Source organism: Ranitomeya imitator, chromosome 3 (assembly GCF_032444005.1).
Source record: "Ranitomeya imitator isolate aRanImi1 chromosome 3, aRanImi1.pri, whole genome shotgun sequence".
In the NCBI taxonomy this organism is placed as follows: domain Eukaryota; kingdom Metazoa; phylum Chordata; class Amphibia; order Anura; family Dendrobatidae; genus Ranitomeya; species Ranitomeya imitator.
In genome coordinates this window covers 743,682,650-743,705,054 of record NC_091284.1, presented here as the reverse complement: position 1 = coordinate 743,705,054, position 22,405 = coordinate 743,682,650, and the positions used below count along the sequence as shown (strand labels likewise).

Sequence of the window (22,405 nt, the reverse complement as noted above, 5' to 3'; positions counted from 1 at the left end):
GATGGTTTGGCCAATCATTCGTCTGGGAGCTAACGTCCCCGGCTCCCCCACACAGAGGAGCGCTTGCTCTGTCAAGCACTCCTGGGTTCTCTATGAAAGAGCCAATACCAAACTCCTTGTTGTCAAGAACAATAGGATTGTCAGTCCAAAATCAAACATACTGGATCCTTATCTCTCCCAACATCATCTGTCAGGAGAGAGTTGGAAGGCCACCTACACATTAAAGGGATGGCTGATTTTAATATAATGGGTGCCCTTCTTTTCACTGAAGACATGGCTTTGGAAGACTTGTGAATTATTGGTTTCAACCAATGACTTACCTTTATAGGATTCCGATAAAAGGACTGCTTCCCAGATGATGGGAACGACATAGCAATTATCCTGTCTACAAAGATCAAAAAGGAAATATACGATAATATTAATAAAACAGAGCGTACCGATATGACATTATTACTTATAGGGATGATTTGTATTTCTGTTACTGTTTTATGCCCTTGTGTCTCCAGTAGGCCCAATTTCCTATAGGAAATCACCCACATTATACACGGCACATTTTGTGGTCACCTATCAATTTATTAAAAGGGTTGTCCTATCTTAAGCTGCAGGTCAGCAGTCATTCTATGCTACTGCAGACTTGTAAATCCTCACATTGTGCGCAGTGCACGCTGTGAAGATTCTTCGGTGCTGGGAGCAGCGGTCATGTGACCACAAGTATGCAATATTTAGACTTCTGGCCACATTTCGACTAGACTGTTTCCAACCTCATTCAATACACTTGCATTGAGCGAGGCCGCAGCCATCTAGTCGGAATGTGTCCAGGAGTATACATATCGCATACTTGTAGTCACATGACCGCCACTTCCAGCGCCGGCACCTGAGAATCCTCACTGTGCACAGTGTGAGGACTTACAAGTCTGCAGTAACATAGAGTGAATGCAGACTTGTAGTTTGAGACCCATTTGAGCGCAATAAATTGATAGGTTAATGCACCTAAGATCACATATTTCATGCTTTATTTTCTTTGTATTATTTTCCTGCTATGTTCTATCCAAAAAATTTACTATATTCTCTCAAACATCGCCCTGTTTGGTAATAGTGTGTCATTACATAATTTTTTTTTTTAAATCAGATACATTTTTATTTTAAAGTATGTTATTACATTAACCATCTAAGATATCTAATATGTTATTATGTATTTTGGTAATTAATTTCTTCTTTTTTTAATAAATTTTAAATAATAGATAGATAATTTAATAGGTGAAGGTTTAGCTGTATTTTTTTGAGTTCTGAAGGAAGCATCATGGCTGGCAATCTACCAGAATGATTACAGGATGTAGAAGTATGGATTATCTTATTAGGTAGTTGATGTTATTACTTGGACTTTTAAGTAATATTACATCTTTTATGCTTACGCATTTTTCTAATACTTTATGGTCTACGAGCTGTGACACGCACCAGTGATGTAAGTGAGGTCCAGGTCAAATCCATCTTTCTGATATCTTCTTTTGTTTTCAGACACCTGCAAAAGAACAAATTTGACTTTTTAAAATAATATACGAGTTTCCTTCCTGTCTAAGACCTTATTTTGATGTAAGATCTCAATGTAGGGTTAGGAGGAAAACAGTAAGTGCCCAACTGGTCACTGGCACTATATTATTATACAGAGTGTCCAATATTGACTGTCTCCTGACATGTCTATTTAAAGTGAACTTGTCAGCTCCAAAAATGGCATTTAACTCGAGATATCTGCATCTAAATAGCCTTTAAATCATGTCTGGCTACTTTACTCGAGCAGCAGCTACAGGTAGAAAACAAAGTTTTATTCTCTTTGCAGCCGTTCGCTTCCATTCATGGGGGTGGTGGATGGAGCTGAAACAGCATATACAGTGAACGCGCTGTGATCACTCCCCCTGCACCCTGACAGACGGCCTAGTCTGCACAGAGACTCTACGTATAAACGTAGCACAGATACAATGCAGAGCAGACTGTCCATCAATGTGTTATGGAGCAATTACATTATTACTGTGTAGTGAGCAGTGACTGTAACTTCTCCCTGCGCTGCCCCGATGACTGGAAGCGAGCAGCTGCAGGGAGAATAAAACTTCATTTTCTCCCTGTAGCTGCTGCTCCAATAGAGAAGCCAGACATGATTTAAATGCTACTTTACCTTCATATTACCAATAAATCTGCAGGTAAATAGTGTTTTTAGAGGTGATGGGTTCTCTTTAAGAAAATATTTATTGTGTTCCCCACAAAAATAACAATTCTGGAGCATCTTTTCTCATAACACTATTTTGTAAAGTTTCTCTATTTTTCTCCTAGTAATGATTAAATGAGCAGCTGGATGCTGCATTTCTTTCCAAGGAATTGTGTCTCTACACAATATGGCGCTACCACTGATTGGACAGGGTCACAGTGAGCAGATAATCTGAGTGGTAAAACCAATTCCCAATTTATTAATAGATTTTTAAGAGGAGTAACAGAGCAACAACCCAACAAAGAGGTACAGTAAAAAACTGTCCAGAATAGGTATTTTATAGGGAATACAACTAATTAATAAGACCCTTTTAGACTATGTGTGCCAATTATGAGTTTTTTTGGGAGTTTTTGACACTGTGTATTTTTGCTGTGTCAAAAATGCAACCTCTTACAGTTCCAGCAAAGTGGATGGGATTTACTGAGATCTCCTGCCCACTGCGCTTCTTCTATACTCAGCGTAAACTGACCTGCGGTGCGAATTTCAAATCCACAACATGTCAGTTTCTCTGTATGAGACTTTTATGTTCTCAAAAAACACTAGTAACCTACTACTTAATAGTTGCAGAAATGGAGCACTAAATCTGCAATATCAAAAACTCACCAAATACTCCTCATGAGAACATAGTCTTATTACTAGGGATGAGAGAACACGAACGGGAAAGTCTGGGGTTGTACCAAACACCTAGTGTTCATTACTGAACCCCAAACACAGACTTCTTACTGTATGTCCGGTTTACTGTTTGGAAACTTCTAATAAAGCTTGTTGAAAAACTGCAGCGCAGCCAATCATCATGCTTTTAGACTGTGGGCACTTCCGGAGCCATCACAGCCATGGCAACTATTGGCATGGCTGTGATTGACAGGAGCTCATGTCCCGGCCTATATAAAGGCTGGATCAGGAGTGCCTCAGCCATTATGCTCTCATTAGTGTAGGAATAGGATGCAGCTGGAGTGAGGGACAGATAGTGACAGCGCACTCTGCAAAAAAAACGCTGTGTGTACTCTGCAACCCATATCTGTGGTAGTACTGTGCTAAAAGCCACCATGTATACTCTGCACCCCACTGTCTGTGGGAGCTTCAAATATTCCACCAATATGGCGAGTGCTAATGACACCATCATCAACGTTATTATGCAACTTATATTCCTGCTGGAAAAAAAAACAATTCAGGCCATGATGGATGCAGTGGTGGCACAGGAGGGAGAGGAGCAGTAGGAGGAGCAGACCCAATTCACACCATAATCAGGCCTGCTGTCCACACATGGATCGGAGGGTGGGTTACTATCCTAACATCAACCAGGTGCCTAACTGTACAGCCACGGGACAGTTTAAGAGAATGGTGATGATGAGGAGGAACAACCATGTTCACATCAGGGTAGCACTCAGATCAGCTCACAGGCATCATTGGATCATAGCTGTGGGAATGCAGATTACCCAGACGATACACCTCCCAGCGGGAACAGCTTGTCGTTGCCTCTGGTCAGCCTGGCACACATGAGCTAATACATGCTTCAGTGCCTTGCGCAATGACCACCGAGTTGCCCGTATTGTTACCAGTACAGATTACTGGGTGGCCACCCTGCTGGATCCCGCTACAAGGACAACGTACCATCATTACTTCCGTCATTGGAGAGAGATAGCAAAATGCATGAATACAAGCACACTCTGGTAGAAAAACTACTAATGGTTTTCCCACCTGACAAGGGGGGCTAAGTGGAACAAGACAGAGGCACATCAGTAGACAGGGTTAGCATGGCAAAAATGTGGCAAAACTTTATGGGTACGCCACAGCATATAGCACCACCATGTCATAGGGTCCGTATTAGCAGCAGCCATAGTTACAACAACATGTGGAAGAGTACGTGTCCACACGTCTACCTGTCCACATCCAATGTGGGGAACCTAATATTCCTTAAAATGAACCAGGCATGGATCCCACGGGACTTGGCCATACCTTTGGATTACTAGACAACTACTACAGCCGCACCCAACCAGTTTTCAACTGTATTGGCCATTGGTTACATTTGAGTGCCTGCAGCCCAAATCAAAACCACCCAAAAATGTGTTGGCTATCAACACCTCAGCCTCTTCTACCTATACTGCCACGTCCACCTCCTCCTCCAGTTGGACCTCCACCCCCTGGTTATAGCCTGTTATTTTTTTGGAAGTTCATTCTATGTTCTTTCTTTCAAACAAAAAAACAAAAAGCAGTGTTGGATTACTCCTCTCTTGACTCTTCCACCTATATCGCCACATCCACCTCTTCATTCACTTGGACCCGCGCATCATAGTTCTAGACATCTAGTTCTAGTTTTGTAAATTCTAGGTAGTTTTAAGTGAGTTACATAAAAAAAATGTGAAAAAATGAAAAAAAAAGAAGAAAAAAATGTTGGATTACTCCTCTTTTGCCTCTTCCACCCACACCGACACGTCCACCTCTTTCTCCATTTGGATGTATGCCGAAAAGCTACAGTGTTGATTTTGGCGACCATCTTATAAGGATCAATAGTCCTAGGACCTAATTTCCAAGAAGGAACTTTCAGTTTAATATTTTTGGTGGACAGCCATACAAAATCATTCACCCCCAAGTCTGGACCTAGCAATTGTTTATCAGTCATACGTATGTATTTGTCTCCCATGATCTTTAAATTATTCTGAACCCCTTCCCATACCAGTAGGAGTGGAGAAGAAAATTGCTCCTTCCCAGGAACCTCCAATGAACTGTCTATTACAGGATATCATTCAACAAGGCAAAAATCAAAATTCACAACCTGATATAACTAGTTTTACACAAAAAGAAGTACATTTACGTCTGAGCAATTTAAACATTGACAAATCCCCTGGCCCAGATGGTATTCATCCACGAATACTGAGGGAAGTGAGCTCAATAATTGACAGACCACTGTATCTCATATTCTTAGACTCTCTGGTAACAGGGATGGTGCCACAGAATTGGAGGATGGCTCACATAGTACCAATATTTAAGAAAGGTAAGAAGGTGGATCCAGGCAACTACCGTCCGGTAAACCTGACATCAATAGTGTGCAAAATTTTGGAGTGCATCATAATAGATGACCTGCAGAAATATATTGCAGAGAATAATATAATAAATGACAACCAGCATGGATTCATGAAGAATAAGTCATGTCTTACTAACATGAAAACACAATCCATGCAACAGAAAGCATAATATTTGTAGTGAACCCTACACCAAGTGGTACTCCGAGTCAAATCTACAGGACGCTCTCATGAATAGCAATATAACAAGAAGAAAGAGAGACTAAAAAGTCCAATAAAAATATAACTCACTTAATTAAAGACATTAAAACACCAACTCATGTTAACACAATGAAAAACAACAAAGATAAATAATGTGGAGCAAAGGTAAAAGGAACCGCACCTAACACCAAAACAAAAGAAATATCATATAAAAAAATATTGCATATAAAGTGCTAGTGCAAATGTTAGTCCTGAATAACTAATCTGTGCTTATACAAAGTATTAGGTTAAGTACCCATCTCTATCTAGTCCATAGTCAAATATAACTAAAGCCCTCAATCATAGTGACCAGTAGGCAAAGTACAATGATATAAACAAAAAAAACCCACTGATAGGCAACAAACAGGATTAGATCATATAGAGAGGGTCTTCTCCATAGTATCCACACAAGGAGTAAAGCCCTGGCAGCCCCAACGCGCGTTTCGTTGTCTTTAATAAAGTGAGTTATATTTTTATTGGACTTTTTGGTCTCTCTTTCTTCTTGTTATAATGTCTTACTAACATGTTGGGTATCTATGAGGAGGTAAGTACAAATCTGGATGTAGGTAATGCGGCTGATGTGATTTATCTGGAAAGGCATTTGATACTGTACTACATAATAGCCTTATACTGAAGCTACAGAAGCAAGGACTGGGGGAAACTATGCAGATGGGTAAGAAATTGGCTAAATAACAGAAAGCAAAGAGTTGTCATAAATGGTACATTCACTAAGTGGGATATAGTCAGCAGGGGGGACCGCAGAGATCTGTGCTATGACCGATTCTTTTTAACCTCTTTATTAATGACCTTGTGTATGGGATTGAGAGTAAAGTGTCAGTCTTTGCTGACAACACCAAACTATATAGAATATTAAAATCTGACCTTGACATTACAATATTGCAAAATGATCTGAATAAGATGACTGAATGGGCAAACACTTGGCAAATGAGGTGTAATGTAGATAAATGTAAGGTAATGCACCTAGGATGGAGTAATGCTATAGCTTCATATACATTAAATCGGAGTATACTCAGGAATACAGATCAAGAGAAGGACTTGGGTATTCTGGTTACAAGTAAGCTGAGCAGCAGTACTCAATGTCAAGCAGCTGCCGCAAAACCAAACAAGATTTTAGGATGTATAAAAAGAGAGATAAAATACAGTACCACGATCCCAATGTATTATTAACCCTTTATAAATCATTTATGAGGTCAGATCTAGAATATGTAGAAGTTATAATCAATTCAGAGAGGCAACTTGATTATTACAAGGGATGGAAGGCCTCTCATATGATGAAAGGTTGGAAAAGATGGTCTTGTTTAGCTTAGAAAAAGGACGCCTCGGAGGAGATTTCATTTACATGTATAAATATATGTGCGACCAGTACAAAACACTGGCACATGACTAATTCCTTCCAAAGACCATACTGAGGAATTGGGGGTCACTCATTACGGGTGGAAGAAAGACGATTTCGACAGCTAAATAGGAAAGGGTTCTTTACAGTTAGAGCAGTCAGACTGTGGAATGCCGACCGCAAGAGGTGGTAATGGCAGACACAAAAACAGCCTTTTAAAAAAAGGCTGGTCGATTTCCTTGATACACATAATATTGTGGGTTATAGTTAAATTAGTGACAAAATGTACAATTGGTGGAGAAAGGTTGATCTTGATAGACCTAGGTCTTTTTTCAACCTAATGAACTATGTAACCACTATGTAACTCATCTTTACTGAAGGTACAGAGTTGTGGATGGATGCCATATGCGCCAAAAAATAGTGAATTACCAGTGGACTCACTACAATGATTGTTTAATGCAAACTCAGCCAGTGATAGAAAAGAAGATCAATCCTCCTGGTTATCTGACACAAAACATCTGAGGTAAGTCTCCAAACTTTGGGTTAGACGTTCAGTCTGGCTATTAGTTTGAGGATGGAACACCAAAGAAAAGGAAAAATGCATCCCTAAATGAGAACAAAATGCTCTCCAAAATTTATATACAAATTGGGTCCCACGATCTGACACCACATTGGAGGGAATCCCGTGAAGCTTCACGATCTCAGTGACAAGCACCTGAGAAAGTGTCTTGGCATTAAGGAGAGCAGGTAAAGCAATAAATAATAAAGCCATTTTACTAAAGCTATCCACCACAACTAAGATAACAGTTTTACCAGAGGACGAAGGAAGATCCGTAATGAAATCCATGGAAAAATGAGTCCTGAGAAAACTGACTCCTAAGGGCTGGATCATTTTAGTGGGTGTCAGTGGTCCATCTATGGAATTCTCAACAAAATTCCTCTGCCGGTCGGTCTCCCTGTTGGATCTTACGAAGTATACACACCGCAAGGTAGACCAAGTCCGGATCATCATAAATGAGGCCAAGAGCTGAAAAAATCCATCCACAGACTAGGGTGACAATGAGTCAGATGACAGTGAGAAGGTCCAGGATTGAGGGTCTCCTTGAAAAACGGAGACAACGATCCCCACCCTCTGTACCTCACTCCCAGTTGACCACGGACAAAGCCTGAAATACAACTTGCAGGCTTCCCAGAAAGCAACAAAATTATCTCGGCCCCAAGAAACCCTATCTGGGAGCGCCACTTTAGGTTCTGCTGTCTGTTGTGGTGAGACCTTAGATCAGACAGCTCAAAAGACAGACCCTGCAGCTGTATTGCAAGGTTAGCGACGGGATCCATGTCAAGATCCAGAAAAATGTCGGCCAGTGAAAATGTGACCCTGTGATTGTTCATGATTAGTGAAAGGGTCACTGAACTGTCCCTAAGACTGGTGCCCAAAAAACCCTGCTCCCAAAGGTACCTCTAAATGTGAGGAGGTTTGGGCCATCATCCTTACTGATCTCCTGTTATTCCCTAAGCTGTCCCCTAGTCCTACCCCAGGAGGTCCGGGACAGAAATGCTAGTGTATCAACACATAAAACATACAGGAATAACAGAAAGCAACAAACATACAAAACACTCACCAAAGGTAGAGCGGTATATAGGGAAGGCTAGGAATTTACCAACCAAATGGGGATAGGATTATGAGGTAGGCATACACCCAAAAACAGAACGCAACAATCTCCAGTAGCAACAACAATCTCCAATTTGGCACAGCATCTCCAAGGAGCTAGGATGCAAAGTTTTCACTGGAAGGGATAAGAAGGTCTGGCCAGGTTTTATAGGGAGAGGTAATGATCAGATCAGAAGCAGCTGAAATGTAGCTGCATGTTTCTGACCAGCATAGAAAGGGCCGCTAACCACTTTATCACTAAAGGAAACCAAATCCATTTATTATGGGACACAAACCAAATCCATTTAATATGGGACACAAACACACAGGCTAAATGGAAGAGCTGCCATTAACAATACATATTGATCTTCTAACCCCAGATCTCCCAGGACGTGACACATTCGTGACACTCAGTTCAGAAATGCTTAATTTGCTTGACTGCTGCCCCCCCTGATGTGGTACATGTTTATCAGGCTGCCTCTCCGGAGAAGAACCCTGATTCTCTATTACCCGTGTGTACTCTGCAACCCCACCTGCAGGTGTTTTAAGATTGGATGGCTGAGAGCAGGGTCGTACTGGTGGTCCCAGGCACTGACAACTGCTGGTATATTGGCCAGCAGCTGCCTAGGGCCCGCACGGTGCCAGACAGCAGCAGCTGGAGACAGGAGCCTGCCCCGCTGCTAAAGAGAAATGAATATTCACACTTCCCCACACCCCCATGGGCATGGAGAGGAGTGAATACCATTTCACTTTAATAGCAGGCAGCGTTAGCCGCAGGCTGAGGCTAACACTACCCGTTGGTGCTGCTGAATCTGGGCCCCGGAGGTGGGCCCCTAAAGGACAGTGAACCATGATTGCGATTGCAATCCTCTTATCTGGAGGTATTGTTCCCCATGCTTTGTGGGTGAAATTTGAATTTCAGCTTACGTGGGGCTACTGTGCCCCATAGTTTGGGGGTGAAGATTGTAAGCTGTTTTTGTTGGGATACTCTCCTCCATGCTCTGTGGGTGAAATGTTTAACTGCATTGGCGAAGCCTTAGTTTCCTTGGGGGCACTGTTAACATTTTTATGTTATTCATTTACTTCCTGTTTTACCAGGATTGCTATGGTGAAATAAACCCTTTAAGTAATTTTCCTACCCACATTTGTTTGGAGGTCAATTGTCCTGCTCTTCCCCGCATTTGTCTTCCTTTTGCAGTCCCCTAGCCCTTACGTCGACCATTTTACTGCACTGAAGTTTGGGTACTCATTGACCTATATGTGGTTCGGTGTCCGGGGTCAAGTTTGGGTCAACTTTTTAGAACCCGGCCAACCTGAACATTCACGGATTCGCTCAACACTACTTATTACCCAAACAAAACATTTTAGAAAACAATAGTGGATCCTGCACATAACATACAACAGGTATTTCAGGAATTGAATCAGTTCCACCACAATATCTTTTGACACATGACTTCTTGGGCGAATACTGACCATTCGCAGCACAGACAGTAATCTCGCACCGGTGCTGCCAAAGTGATGAGGTTAAGTTTCTGTGTAACTTTTATATGAATAGATTATCTGTCCCAAGAACAGGTGATTACAAACTACATCATAGTGAACTAATAAAATCAAATTACTATGAAACCAAGTAACATGTTACTCACCATTCTACGAGTCACCTTTTCAAGCTGTTTTTTCTGAGAAGCCAGACGGAATATTCTGACCAAGATAATTATTCTCAAGGCTCGGAAAAAATTAACCAGTCTAGAGGAGAAAAAAAAAACATTAGAATAATTAATAGGTGCATATTTGCATTTATTTTGTATGATGATATCAATGACTCTATATATTAATGTAAGCCCCTTGAAGAAACAAATCAGCATTTGCCCTTCCTTTATCCATTGATTAAAATAACAAAGGTGTAATGTTCTAATATTTGAAAGATAGAATATGCAAATTTTCCTTAATGTGGCCATACTTAATACTTGAATGACTTTTGGTATGACAGGCAGCCCATCAAATGTGTATTGCTCTGTCCTGGCTTTTTCCCAACACCAAATATCAAAGGAAGTAAATACATAGTGGATGCTTTCCATTTCAGGAAAGCATCCACTATGTATTTCCTTTAAAAGTAGAGGGCTTTTCGGTCTCTTTCGTCCCGCTACATTTAGCCCAACTTGGGTCTCTCCCTAAGGTGGCTAGCATATATGTATCAAAGGAAGTAAGGAATCAATTGTGGGATTTTGGCATTCCCAATGTTTTTGTCTTAATTGGAGATAATTTGCTGACAGAGAAGCTTTTTTCCTCTCTCCCTACTGAGAATACCAATGTTGATCAATAGATTTGGTCAAAAAGAGTCACAGGTCCCTTAACCTGGGGCTCCATACTAGAACCCTGTGAACCTCCACTTACATACAACATCCTGGCGCCTCTTGTAGTTAGTTACATTTTGGCAAGGCGCACGCATGAAGGAGGTTCGCAGGCTCTGCTCCGACATCCACAAATTAGACCATCAGGCCAGGGTCCTGTGAATCTTTTTGCTTAACTCTATTGACTACAAACTTGGAAAACTTGTTTCTTAATATCCTTTATGGTATCTTGGGGTTTATTCAAACCTATATTGCTATAAAGCAAGATGAATTTAATTTTTAATTCTTAAGTTTCATGAACATTGGTATTCCAATTATTCTAGCACAAGCATTAAAACCCCAGTATTTGGAATGGCCAACTGGCTTTTGATGACAACTTACTGTGCGATGACCAAGGGACAATTTTTTTTACGTTTAGTAAAATGTTTGCTGCCATCAGAGACATAGAAATTATGTCATTATAGACTTGTATATCACATATCAACAAAGGGTCTACTATCATATAACCTAACGTGATAAAGTACAAATAAAAAAAAGTGTTCCAATGTAATGATGCACCTATAAAATGCAATGAGATAAACTGGGAAGGCTGAAGGTTGGAACACCATTTAAACGTGAAATATATGGGTAAATTGAAAAACTTACTAATTTAACCACATTTAACTACTACTGGCTACATTCATTAGGTACTAAGAACAGATATTCCAAGAAGAATACAAAAGTTTGCTGAAACAGACATATCAGAAGAGTTGAGTTGGCAGATCCACTTTAAATGTGTAGTGTAAGCGCAGAGTGAGTACCCATTTTAAAGGAATTTTAGAATAAGCTGAGCTGTGTGTGTACATGAGGAAAGACACTATTACATGATTTGAATCCTTTGTTTTCACAATCTTTATCCTCTAGAGCTTTATCTCTAATTTACAGTTGACTCTGAGCTAGCTATTATTTTCCCACACAAAGCACAGCACGAAAAGAGGGATTTCCTCTATTCCTTCCTTAGTACACAGAGAGAAGAAGCAGCAGCATTGAAGAAACTGTACAGCAGTACTGAGCTGTGTAAATGGGAATCTAGCTCTGGATCAAGGTAAAAGACTTGTTAGAAAGCTCATTACGGCCCTCCTTGCCTTCAACTTGCCTCCATCTGCCTGTTTTCTAAACTCTGTTTCTCCCTTTCACTCTTATCTTCCCTTTCCATAGGAGAAATAACCTTACACCTCACTGTGCTGGCATTTTATCTTGTCTTGAGCAAAACCGAGTTGAGCTGTTTTTCAGAATGGATGGTCGGGAAGGGGAAGAAGTGTCTCATAAGTGGAAAAATAAGATAATAAGATATATTGCAAAGTTTGTTATATTAACATACACTATTGATTTATGCAGAGTTTCTTGAAAGTACAGCTCTCATTTAAGACACAGATTGTACAAGCTTTATATGAACTACAAATTGAAAATCTAGGCCACAGAAAAAGTACAGACTAGCGGTGGATACCGTGTCTGGAGGCAGTGCCCCTCACCCCGAACACCAGCGCTTTCAGCTTGTGGGTGCTACATCCTGATGTGCGGCCATTGCCCCACCATTACAGCACTCTAACTAAGCTCTATTTTACCTCCATTCTCTATAACGCAAGCTGTGGCGGCGCTTTTTGCACATTCTGTGCATCCCTGCTCTTTCTGAACCCAGCCCTACGGGCTTCTAACGGCACGTGACTGATGAAAGTCCTTATGGACTGAAACGTTTCGAGTGCTACAAATAAATCAAATCTTTCGCCGCTTAAGTTGAGTGCTAGACTTCTTTCTATTTTTACAGAAAAAGTACAAGACTGAAAAATACGATAAGACATTGGAGATATCTATTTATACAGTTATCAGGAGTCAGAGATAATCTGAGAGCATAAAATAGGTTTGTTTTTGCGCAGAGAACCCTTCTATGTGTAGAGATATCACTTCCAGAAATTAGGAATTACGTGTAATACATGGAAGACTCAAGTCCAATCGAGCAAGAGCCATTGCTTGTTAGCGGCTATTTACTGTGGTACATATAGTGGATCCTGAGCTATGGCATATGGCTATCAGTTATCAAACCTTAGCTTGCGACTTTCAGTTCATCTGTCTGTTTCTCACTTATAATGGAAAAATTTGGACCAATGAGTTCATGAATTTGGCAGTCCAGATCAGGTCCAACAAATTCAGATAGCCCTTGTAGCACATGCGCTAGCTGCGAAATAGTCCCACTGAATACACTGTACACACAATACTAATCTGTGATACTCGTATAGCTGCAAAATAACAGCATTAAATCTTTATAGCTGCACTTTGTACCTTGTTACACAAATTATTTCTTCAGATTAAAGGAAACCTGTCACCACAAATTGGCGGGATATGTAAATGCCTTTTTTCCGGTCCGATGGGCAGCATTTTGTCTTAATTTCTCCCGCCCATCCGTCCCTGTTGTCCGCAATATGTTCGTGAATTAGAGTACTTGTCCTCCATAGTTCACGCGTGCGCAATGCAATCTTCGCTCGCGCACGCGCAGTATGCTTTGCCCAACTGCGGGCAAAGCCGAAAAGCGTTACTGTGCATGCGCCCACGCACTATGTCCCGGAAGTATTTCGCTGTGTTCTGGGACATAGTGCGTGCCAATTTGAGGTGACAGGTTCCCTTTAAAAGATGCCTCAGAAAATAACGTAATACCTTGGAATATTTGTAGCGCCGCTAAAATCTGTGAATGCGTAGATCAGCGTCACTATGAGAGTGACCACAACAATTGCAGCATCAAAGATGTTCAGCTTAGCACTAAAGTACTTCTGGAATCTGGAAGACAAATATGGGAACACGAAAATAAGTGTTAATGGAGTAAATCACATCAGCAATTCAGCACGTGACGTGTTTATAAGACAAAGAACTAGAGAGAGAAGAGAGCCGGACAATGAGACTGATACGTGATTAGTGCCAGGAACAATGGAGAGATACGAGGAAATGGAAAAAGCCACTGCAGGTCACCATCTAAATAATTCATAGGGACCTTTTACACTTTCCTAATGATAACCACCACGGTCTTCCCTCATTTCGTTCTTTATAATATTGAAAGGCTTGGTTGAGGATTTTCACAAAACTGGCTAAAAGCTAGAAATGTGCTAATATAATAAATAACGATTGCTTACCTATTCAATCCCCTATTGCTCTATAACGGCACTGCAGTGGTCCCTAATTATTCTACGTTGATTATATTTAGCATGCTTGAGACCACTGCTGACAATGGATCTGTGCATGTAAAACATGTGACTGCTTAACACAGTGATTGGCTGCAGTGGTCATGTGAATACTAGACGTGATGTCATCACTCCAGGACCAGCAGAGACAGCTGAAGCCCCAGCACTGGAGCAGTGGGGGTATGAATAGCTAAGTAATGGAGTTTTTATTAAAGTATCTCTAGCTCTGAGCCATTTTTTCCCGCAATCAGGGACAACCTTTAAAAATGAATTCTACTAGTTTATATGTGTGTGGAGAGAGAGAGAGTACCCGTAACCACGCTGTGCGTGCAACTGTACTGACAATGTCTGAGCGCCGCTAGGCTCCTTTGGATTTAGTTCCGGCAGTGCTTACTCTGGGCAAGCAAGTGCTGTCAATCAAGAACAGGGCAGATGCTCAAATGCAAATTAAAGGGGTGTAATGGTGCGCTGAGTTCTTGACTATGTAAAGGGTGCACAAAGTGCCCTCATTTGCATAAGACATAAAACCCTTTTTTTCAACTGCTAAATAATGAAATCTATACTACAAATATGATTTAGGGGTTAACTTCCCTAGTTATCTATATAAGTAGGTTCATTTGTGTTTTGGATGAAATTTTTATTATTATTATTTATTATAGTGCCATTTTTTCCATGGTACCTTACATGTGAAAAGGGATTTACATAACAAAGACAAATAAAATTATCTTGAACAAAACGAGCCACGGACTGGTACAGGAGGAGAGAGGACTCTGCCCGCGAAGGCTCACCATCCACAATGGATGGGTGAGGATACAGTAGGTGAGGGTAAAGCTGGTCGTGCAGCGGTATGGTGGAGCAAGGATTACTACAGGTTGTAGGCTTGTCGGAAGAGGTAGGTCTTCAGGTCCCTTTTGAAGATTTCCATATTAGGCAAGAGTCTGATATGTTGGGGTAGAGTTTCAGAGTAGGGGGGAAGGACGGGAGAAATCTTGTATGCAATTGTGGGAAGCGGAGATAAGAGGGGAGTAGAGAAGGAGATCTTGTGAGGATCGGAGGTTGCGTGCAGGAAAGTATCGGGAGATGAGGTCACAGATGTATGGAGATGGACAGTGGCGTAACTTGAATCTCATGGGCCCTGATGCAAAAGCTCCAACGGGGCCCCCAAATATTTTAAATCTTTACTAGCAATAGTCTTTTTCTATAGGCCAAAGGGACTTTTAGGGCCCCCTAGGCTCCAGGGCCTGGGTGCGATTGCGACCCCTACACCTGTTGTAGTTACACCCCTGGAGCTGTATGTACTTTGGCTGAATGTCCAGCTGTGCGTTCTACCATTTTTACCATCTAGTTGGCATATAAGGTTTTTCAATAATCTGATGAAACTCAGCATGTGTTCTTTACAATATCAGTTTTACCATATACCAAATATGTACAGGTATTAGTCACGTACCCTTCCACAAAAATGTGCAGCAGAACATCCATCAGGAAGAAGAGGGAAATAGATAAGGAAATGCTGGATATGATGGTCGCTGTCTCTTTGCTTTTGTCCACAACAGAGAGATCTACGATTACAAACACAAAATCCACGAAGATGAGGAGAACCCCGAATACCCTGAAATAAAAACAAGATATCTCGTTCAGCTCTGGTGATCCGATCAATAGATAATTGTAAATGGTTCTTGCTTCGAATATAACCCATTTGACCAATTTTTCAAAAAAAGGTATTCTGTGAGAGAGCCATAGAAAAGCACAGCAGGAGAGGAGTATAGGGGTCTGTGTCTTATGACGGTGACCTATTAATGTAGGTGAAATCGCATAGGAGTGGATTTATGAGCCCTTTATCTGCAGGTCATTGGCAGATCATGATTATTTTACCAATACTTATTTTATCTTATGTGCATTATCGCCAGAAATCACCAGAATCTTAGTAAATCTCATCAAATGTAACTAGACCTGTCAATATATTCTGCCGGTAACTACCTAATGAGTTTGGGCAGCTTAAGGCTTAAAGGGGTTGTCTAGCGACTTATAGTCCTCAATAGCTGACCTTCAGCCCTCCCCCCATGGATTTGCTGTTTGCCGCCCCCCTGCAGCCAGATGTGCACAGTTTATATAGTCAGGCACAGACAGCGATGTACACGGTGTAGTGGCCATTGTTGGGTACTGCAGCTCAGCTCCTATTAAAGGAAGTGAGTGTAATCTAAGCTTCACTACCATTACACCGTGTATGGAGCTGTGCTGTTCTGGATATCCAAACTGTATATATCTGCAGGTGAAGTAACAGCTGATCGATGGTGGTGTCAAGTATTGGACCCACTCCGATCTGATATCCTACAGGTCAGCAATTTCTGAGTCTTGAGCAACCCCTTTAAGGTGCTGCACACTTTCAGTAGTTGTCTGCCAAATCCTTGTTTATGCTGCTTTTCCAATGTATACAGCACGAGCTGCTGCAGTCAGTGATCGGCTGCAGCGGTGACGCTCTGTGTTGACATGACGCTACTGCAGCAGCCAAAAAAAATGAGAACTGAGCAACAGAAGAGAGCTAGCCCTGCACCCGGAGAGAGTGAGTACCACCTCATTTATTTTACATGACTGAAAGCGTATGGGGGGCTTTAGGTTGGCTACACACTTTAGATGGCTGTTGGCTGAACAGTTCTCCAGTTGATCATTCGGCCGACAGCCATCTCAGCCAACTCGCCCATTCACTCCCAACACATATCTTATCTCAGGGAGGACAATGCGGTCGACAGTCCAAAATCAGACATGCTAGACTGACATCTCTCCCAATCATCAGTCGTCAGGCGCCCCCATACACAGGCCGTCAGCCGAACCCATCGATATCTGCAAGTTCAGCTGGTTTAAAGGGGAATTCTTGTGTCCAAGATACTATCTCAATAAGTACTAAATGTAATACTAGTAATATTATCAAATACCTCCAATTAGAAATATAGTATAGTTCTTCAGATTCACTATGTCACTTTCCCCTTGTAGGGCATTGCAGGACCTTAGGTATCCATCGTTACGACCATTAAATGGTGTAAGTGACATAGCGAATCTGAAGAACTACTCTACATTTATAGTTAGAGGTATTTTCTAATATTATTATTATTATTATTATTATTACACCTACTATACAGCTCTGGTAAAAATTAAAGGGACTCTGTCACCTAAATTTGGAGGGAACAATCTTCAGCCATGGAGGCGGGGTTTTTGGGTTTTTGATTCACCCTTTCCTTACCCGCTGGCTGCATGCTGGCTGCAATATTGGATTGAAGTCATACTGGATTCCAAAGACATACTGATAGGGAATTTAGATTGTGAGCCCCAACGGGGACAGTGATGATAATGCGTGCAAACTGTAAAGCGCTGCGTAATATGTTAGCGCTATATAAAAATAAAGATTATTATTATTATTGAAGTTCATTCTCTGTCCTCCATAGTACACGCCTGTACAAGGCAAGATTGCCTTGTGCAGGCGTGTACTACGGAGGACGGAGAATGAACTTCAATCCAATATTGTAGCCAGCATGCAGCCAGCGGGTAAGGAAAGGGTGAATCAAACGCCTGAAAACCCCGCCTCCATGGCTGAAGATTGTTCCCTCCAAATTCAGGTGACAGAGTCCCTTTAAGAGACCACTGCAAAATGTTCAGTTTGGCTATGTGCACACTTTGCAGATTCCACTGCGGATTTTTCCGCAGCAGAATTCCAAAATCCGCAGTGAAAACCCGTTGCGGTTTTTACTGCGGATTTATCGCGGTTTTTACTGCTGTTTCTTCTGCGGATTTTCATCTGCAGTTTTCTATTGGAGCAGGTGAAAATCCGCAGAAAAGAAGTGACATGCTGCGGAATGTAATCCGCAGCGTTTCCGCGCGGTTTTTTCCGCAGCATGTGCACTGCGTTTTTTGTTTCCCATAGGTATACATTGTTCTGTAAACTCATGGGAAACTGCTGCAGATCCGCAGCGGTCAAATCCGCTGCGGATCCGCAGCAAAATCCGCAAAGTGTGAATATAGCCTGAGTCTGATTTTTCTCTTTATAGGTATATTTTTGAGTAAAATGTAAATAGTTATTTTATTCTAGAAACTTCTGACAACATGTCTCCGAATTTCCAAGCCATAAATGTTGTATTTTTTTTTTCTGAAAAAGAAAAATGGTCAAAATTTAAAAAAACAAAAAAAACAAATCAGTGCTTTCAGACCTCAAATAATGCAAAGAAAACAAGTTCATAATCATTTAGAAACAACAATACTAATGTATTAACTCAGGAAGAGTTCAGTAATCAATATTCTGTGGAATAACCATGATTTTTAATCACAGCTTTCATGCGTCTTGGCATGCTTTCCACCAGTCTTGCACACTGCTCCTGGCGCAAAAATGTAAGCAGTTCTTCTTTGTTTGATGGCTTGTGACTATCCATCACCCTCTTGATTAAATTCCAGAGGTTTTCAGTGGGGTTCAGGTCTGGAGATTGGGCTGCCCGTGACAGGGTTTTGATGTGATGGTCTCTTAATTTTTACCAGAGCTGTATATAGGGGTAGGATCTTGCAGATGGGCATACCCTTATGTGTATGGGGGTAGGTTGGTGGCCTGGTATGCTTTTCTAGCTGACATACATACTACTCAGAGTAACTACCCCGATATCTGTCCAAACTACAAAACTGAAATAGTCATAGAAATTCATTTTATTTTCAAGTCACCACAATATAAACATCAATACTGGAAACTTCATTGTGCTTTAGATGTTGTTCTTCGTCGCTGTCATGGAAATCTCTGCTCCACCTAAAGTCTACGATTCATCTGTTTTGTAAACTAAAATACTTCCCTCGCTGGCAAAATGTTGTCTGGTGCAGTTGAAGCTGAACCAGGAGTAAGGACAGACTCCTTCTTGGTATTTGTCCGCATTGGACTCACATTTGCGGATATTATGGTTTATGTTAAATGTGTAACTGAACTTTTATCTTGTCCTTACATCAGTCAGATATCGCCATAATTAAAAATGGATTTAACCCCTGAAGCATTGTCCATTTTTTATTTTTATATGTTTGCTTTGTCTCTCCTTCCAAAATTCATAACTTTTTTTTTTTCTTGCTACATGAGCGCTTGTTTCATTTTTTTGGGGGGGATAAGTTGTCATTTTGAATCCAAAACACTGATGAACAACAGTCCGTGTTTCTAAGTCCGAAAAATATCACGGACATCTGAATGAGGTCTTTGGTTAATCTGTGCTCCTTTAGTGAGAAACAGAAACTTACGGAAGGTCCCATCACTGATCAGCTTATTGTCGGAGTATCCCTGAACTAAAAATGGATTGCCAAGATCTCCACCATGAAAAAATAATTTATTTAACCCTGCTGTTGTCTTCGGTCTGGGGGGACCTATTTTGAACTTTGGTATTTTTTGGGGTGTTCAAGATGCGGTTCTGAAACTTGTGGTTGATTGACTTAAATGAGGATGGGTCGGTCGGCCACGGGTTTCAGAGCCGCATCTTGAATATTTTAAAGAATATTGAAGTTCGGTCGTTTTTGACCGAAGACAACAGCAGGGTTAATTTATTACTATTTTTAATTCCTTTTACACGACTTTCAGCTAATAAAGAAAATCAGTTACCTGAATCCAAATGACGTGACAAAAGGAGCAATCAATTTCTTCAGCTTGCTAGAAATCAAGACAGAGTAAAGTGAAATAATAAAAAAGCATAAATCTAAGACAAATACTTCTCTATGTACAGCATAATATAATGTAATATAATAATGTAGGACCTATGAGTGCCCCACATAAAAGAACAACAGGCTGCATTAATATACAGGTGCTTCTCACAAAATTAGAATATCATGTAAAAGTTAATTTATTTCAGTTCTTCAATACAAAAAGTGAAACACATTTATTATATAGAATCATTACAAACAGAGTGATCTATTTGAAGTGTTTATTTCTGTTAATGTTGATGATTATGGCTTACAGCCAATGAAAACCCAAAAGTCATTATCTCAGTAAATTAGAATACACCAGCTTGAAAAATGATTTTAAAATCCGAAATGTTGGCCTTTTTACTGTTATTAAGGCCTAATAAATAAGGCCGGATGTGTCTTTTTGTCACATTTCCTGCACGCTGCCGTCTATATAAATAAACTAATAATACTAATGCCTTTACTTAGGACGCTCTGAAATGGATATCTGTCACATTCAGCCGGTCACATATATCATTTATCAGGCTTGTATTACACAAGAACTCTTATAATAATACATGCAAATATATAATATATGATGTATATTGATGTGTAGACAAAGGCTCTTCACAGTCAGTCAACACCTACCTGCTACATGTTGCTGGCTCCTCTGTTTCATTCTTCCCATCATCAATCTGCACCTTCTCTTCTGTTTTTTTACACCTATTTTACATAAAGGACAGAAAATAGTATTAAGAGCAATAATAATGAGTAATTGCTTTGACGACACTGCATCTAACCTTAATTATCCAGAAATCTACAGTATTTTCAGTTGGTTAAGAACCATATACTGTGGTCATATAAGTTTTAAACGTTGACTTTTCATGTTTGAATGTCTGTTGTTTTCCTCTTATATCAGCTCCTACAGCTTATTGTCTGCTATATTTACAGGGATGCAGGGTCATGGAACAATGGATGTTTTATAATATGTTGATTGACTATTGTGTGGGACTCTGGCTCATTGACTTGCTAATCACAGGAGTAAAAACTCTTCAAATTGATTACATACTCAAATATTGCGAGTTATCTCATCACATCTTCCTCTTGACCTGTGGATGATGGCTTGAAGGACAACAGTTGTGAACTATAAAATAGGGATATCCCTCTGTAACAATTCATTCAAAGATCCAAAGAACCAGAGACTCTTTACAAAACCACATCCAGGAACACTCTACAAGACAGCTGCTAGAACATCGTGGCACCATTATGAGGGACACAGATTTGACATTCCACAGGATGCCAGTTTAGGGGACCATGGCCCCAGCTGAAAAAATACAGATCTGCTCCATTGACCATCACTGAACACATGGATATGTTTTGGTCAGTCAGGATTTGGACCCACTGTTCATTTGAGTCCTATGTTTACGTTTGGGGAAGCCAGGATTGGGACCCACCGATCACCTGTCTCTATGGAGATGTTTTGAGAAGCAAGGTTTTGACCCTCCGGTCACCTGGCCTTGTACCTCAATGGACTGTCAGCTTCCTAAGCTTTTCATTACCTCCTCTCTGTGCGTGATACAGGTGGCAGTAGTCAGCTCTGAAAGCCACAGCTGGTTTTAATTCCGGCGAGTCAGCGGAACAGTAAACTTGCACCATCTTGGGTATTTTGCTGGGACTTTTCTGTGTGTATTTGCCTATTTTGTGGTTCAAATATGGTCCGTGGAAACAAACTGACATGTACACAGACCCATTCACTTGAATGGGTCTACGTGTGTGTCTGCGGTACATGTCAAAGCTGTCACCACACCTCCCAGAGACACTGACATCTGAAAGAGCCCCAAGTCTGCATTTATATATTGTTTTGTGATATATTATTTAATTTTTTGGAACATTTACCTATTTGCTTACATTTATATTTTGAGCTCTCGTCATTCTTTCAATCTTGAACCTTGTACTGATTTTAAATTGTTTTTTATATTACTTAATAATAAGCATTAATTTTAGTTTCAACAATTTTTATTGCAGATAAAATCAAAATAACATGAATGACATAAAAAATATGTAGTACAAAGATCCCCTCGCAGGGGGAAATATGACAGACTACAAAGGAGAAAAACAATACCCTTGACTTATTGAGTTTAGTTGTACAAACCAAATACACATCAATATAAACTCAACTGTGTTGTAATGGTTAAAAGAGGGGGAAGGGAAGAAGGGGGATGTAGAAACTTAGGTGATAGCGATGGGAATTAAGTTGACCTGATCTAAAATTCGTGTAGATAAAAAGTCGTAGCCATCAATTAGTACTGTCTGTGTTATATTTTATACAGATAGTGACATTTTTCTGGAAAAGTTGCCATCAGTCTGTGACTGGATCCATGGGTCCCAGTTACCTCAAAAGATTTCAAGAGAATCAAATCTATTGGCTTCAATTTTTTTATACATTATTAGATGTATCCGTCTTTTCACCTGATTTATGGACAACGTATTGGTTTTCCATTGTCCAGCTATGTGATTTCTAGTTGCCATGGTAACAAAATCAATAAGACGACAAATTTTATTATTGGCATTAATTGGTCTGTCACCTAAAAGGAGTACTGATGGTGTAAGATGGTGAAAAAGTCCATTTTCAGGACTATGTTAATTAATTTTATTATATCCT

At 40.5% G+C, this 22,405-nt stretch overlaps 1 protein-coding gene across 2 annotated transcripts in view; it reads right to left on the bottom strand.

The window, feature by feature from the left end:
* LOC138671042 (phosphatidylinositol 3,4,5-trisphosphate 3-phosphatase TPTE2-like) overlaps nt 1-22,405 on the bottom strand; it is an 80,303-nt gene that overhangs the window by 25,885 nt on the left and 32,013 nt on the right. For both annotated transcript variants that reach the window (XM_069758908.1, XM_069758909.1), the window contains exons 3-9: nt 20,392-20,466; nt 19,685-19,732; nt 15,527-15,688; nt 13,562-13,681; nt 10,169-10,268; nt 1,456-1,519; nt 321-385 (exon numbers count right to left, since the gene is read on the bottom strand). In XM_069758908.1, the coding sequence (XP_069615009.1) occupies nt 321-385; nt 1,456-1,519; nt 10,169-10,268; nt 13,562-13,681; nt 15,527-15,688; nt 19,685-19,732; nt 20,392-20,466 (634 nt within the window). The remainder of the gene's footprint in view (nt 1-320; nt 386-1,455; nt 1,520-10,168; nt 10,269-13,561; nt 13,682-15,526; nt 15,689-19,684; nt 19,733-20,391; nt 20,467-22,405) is intronic.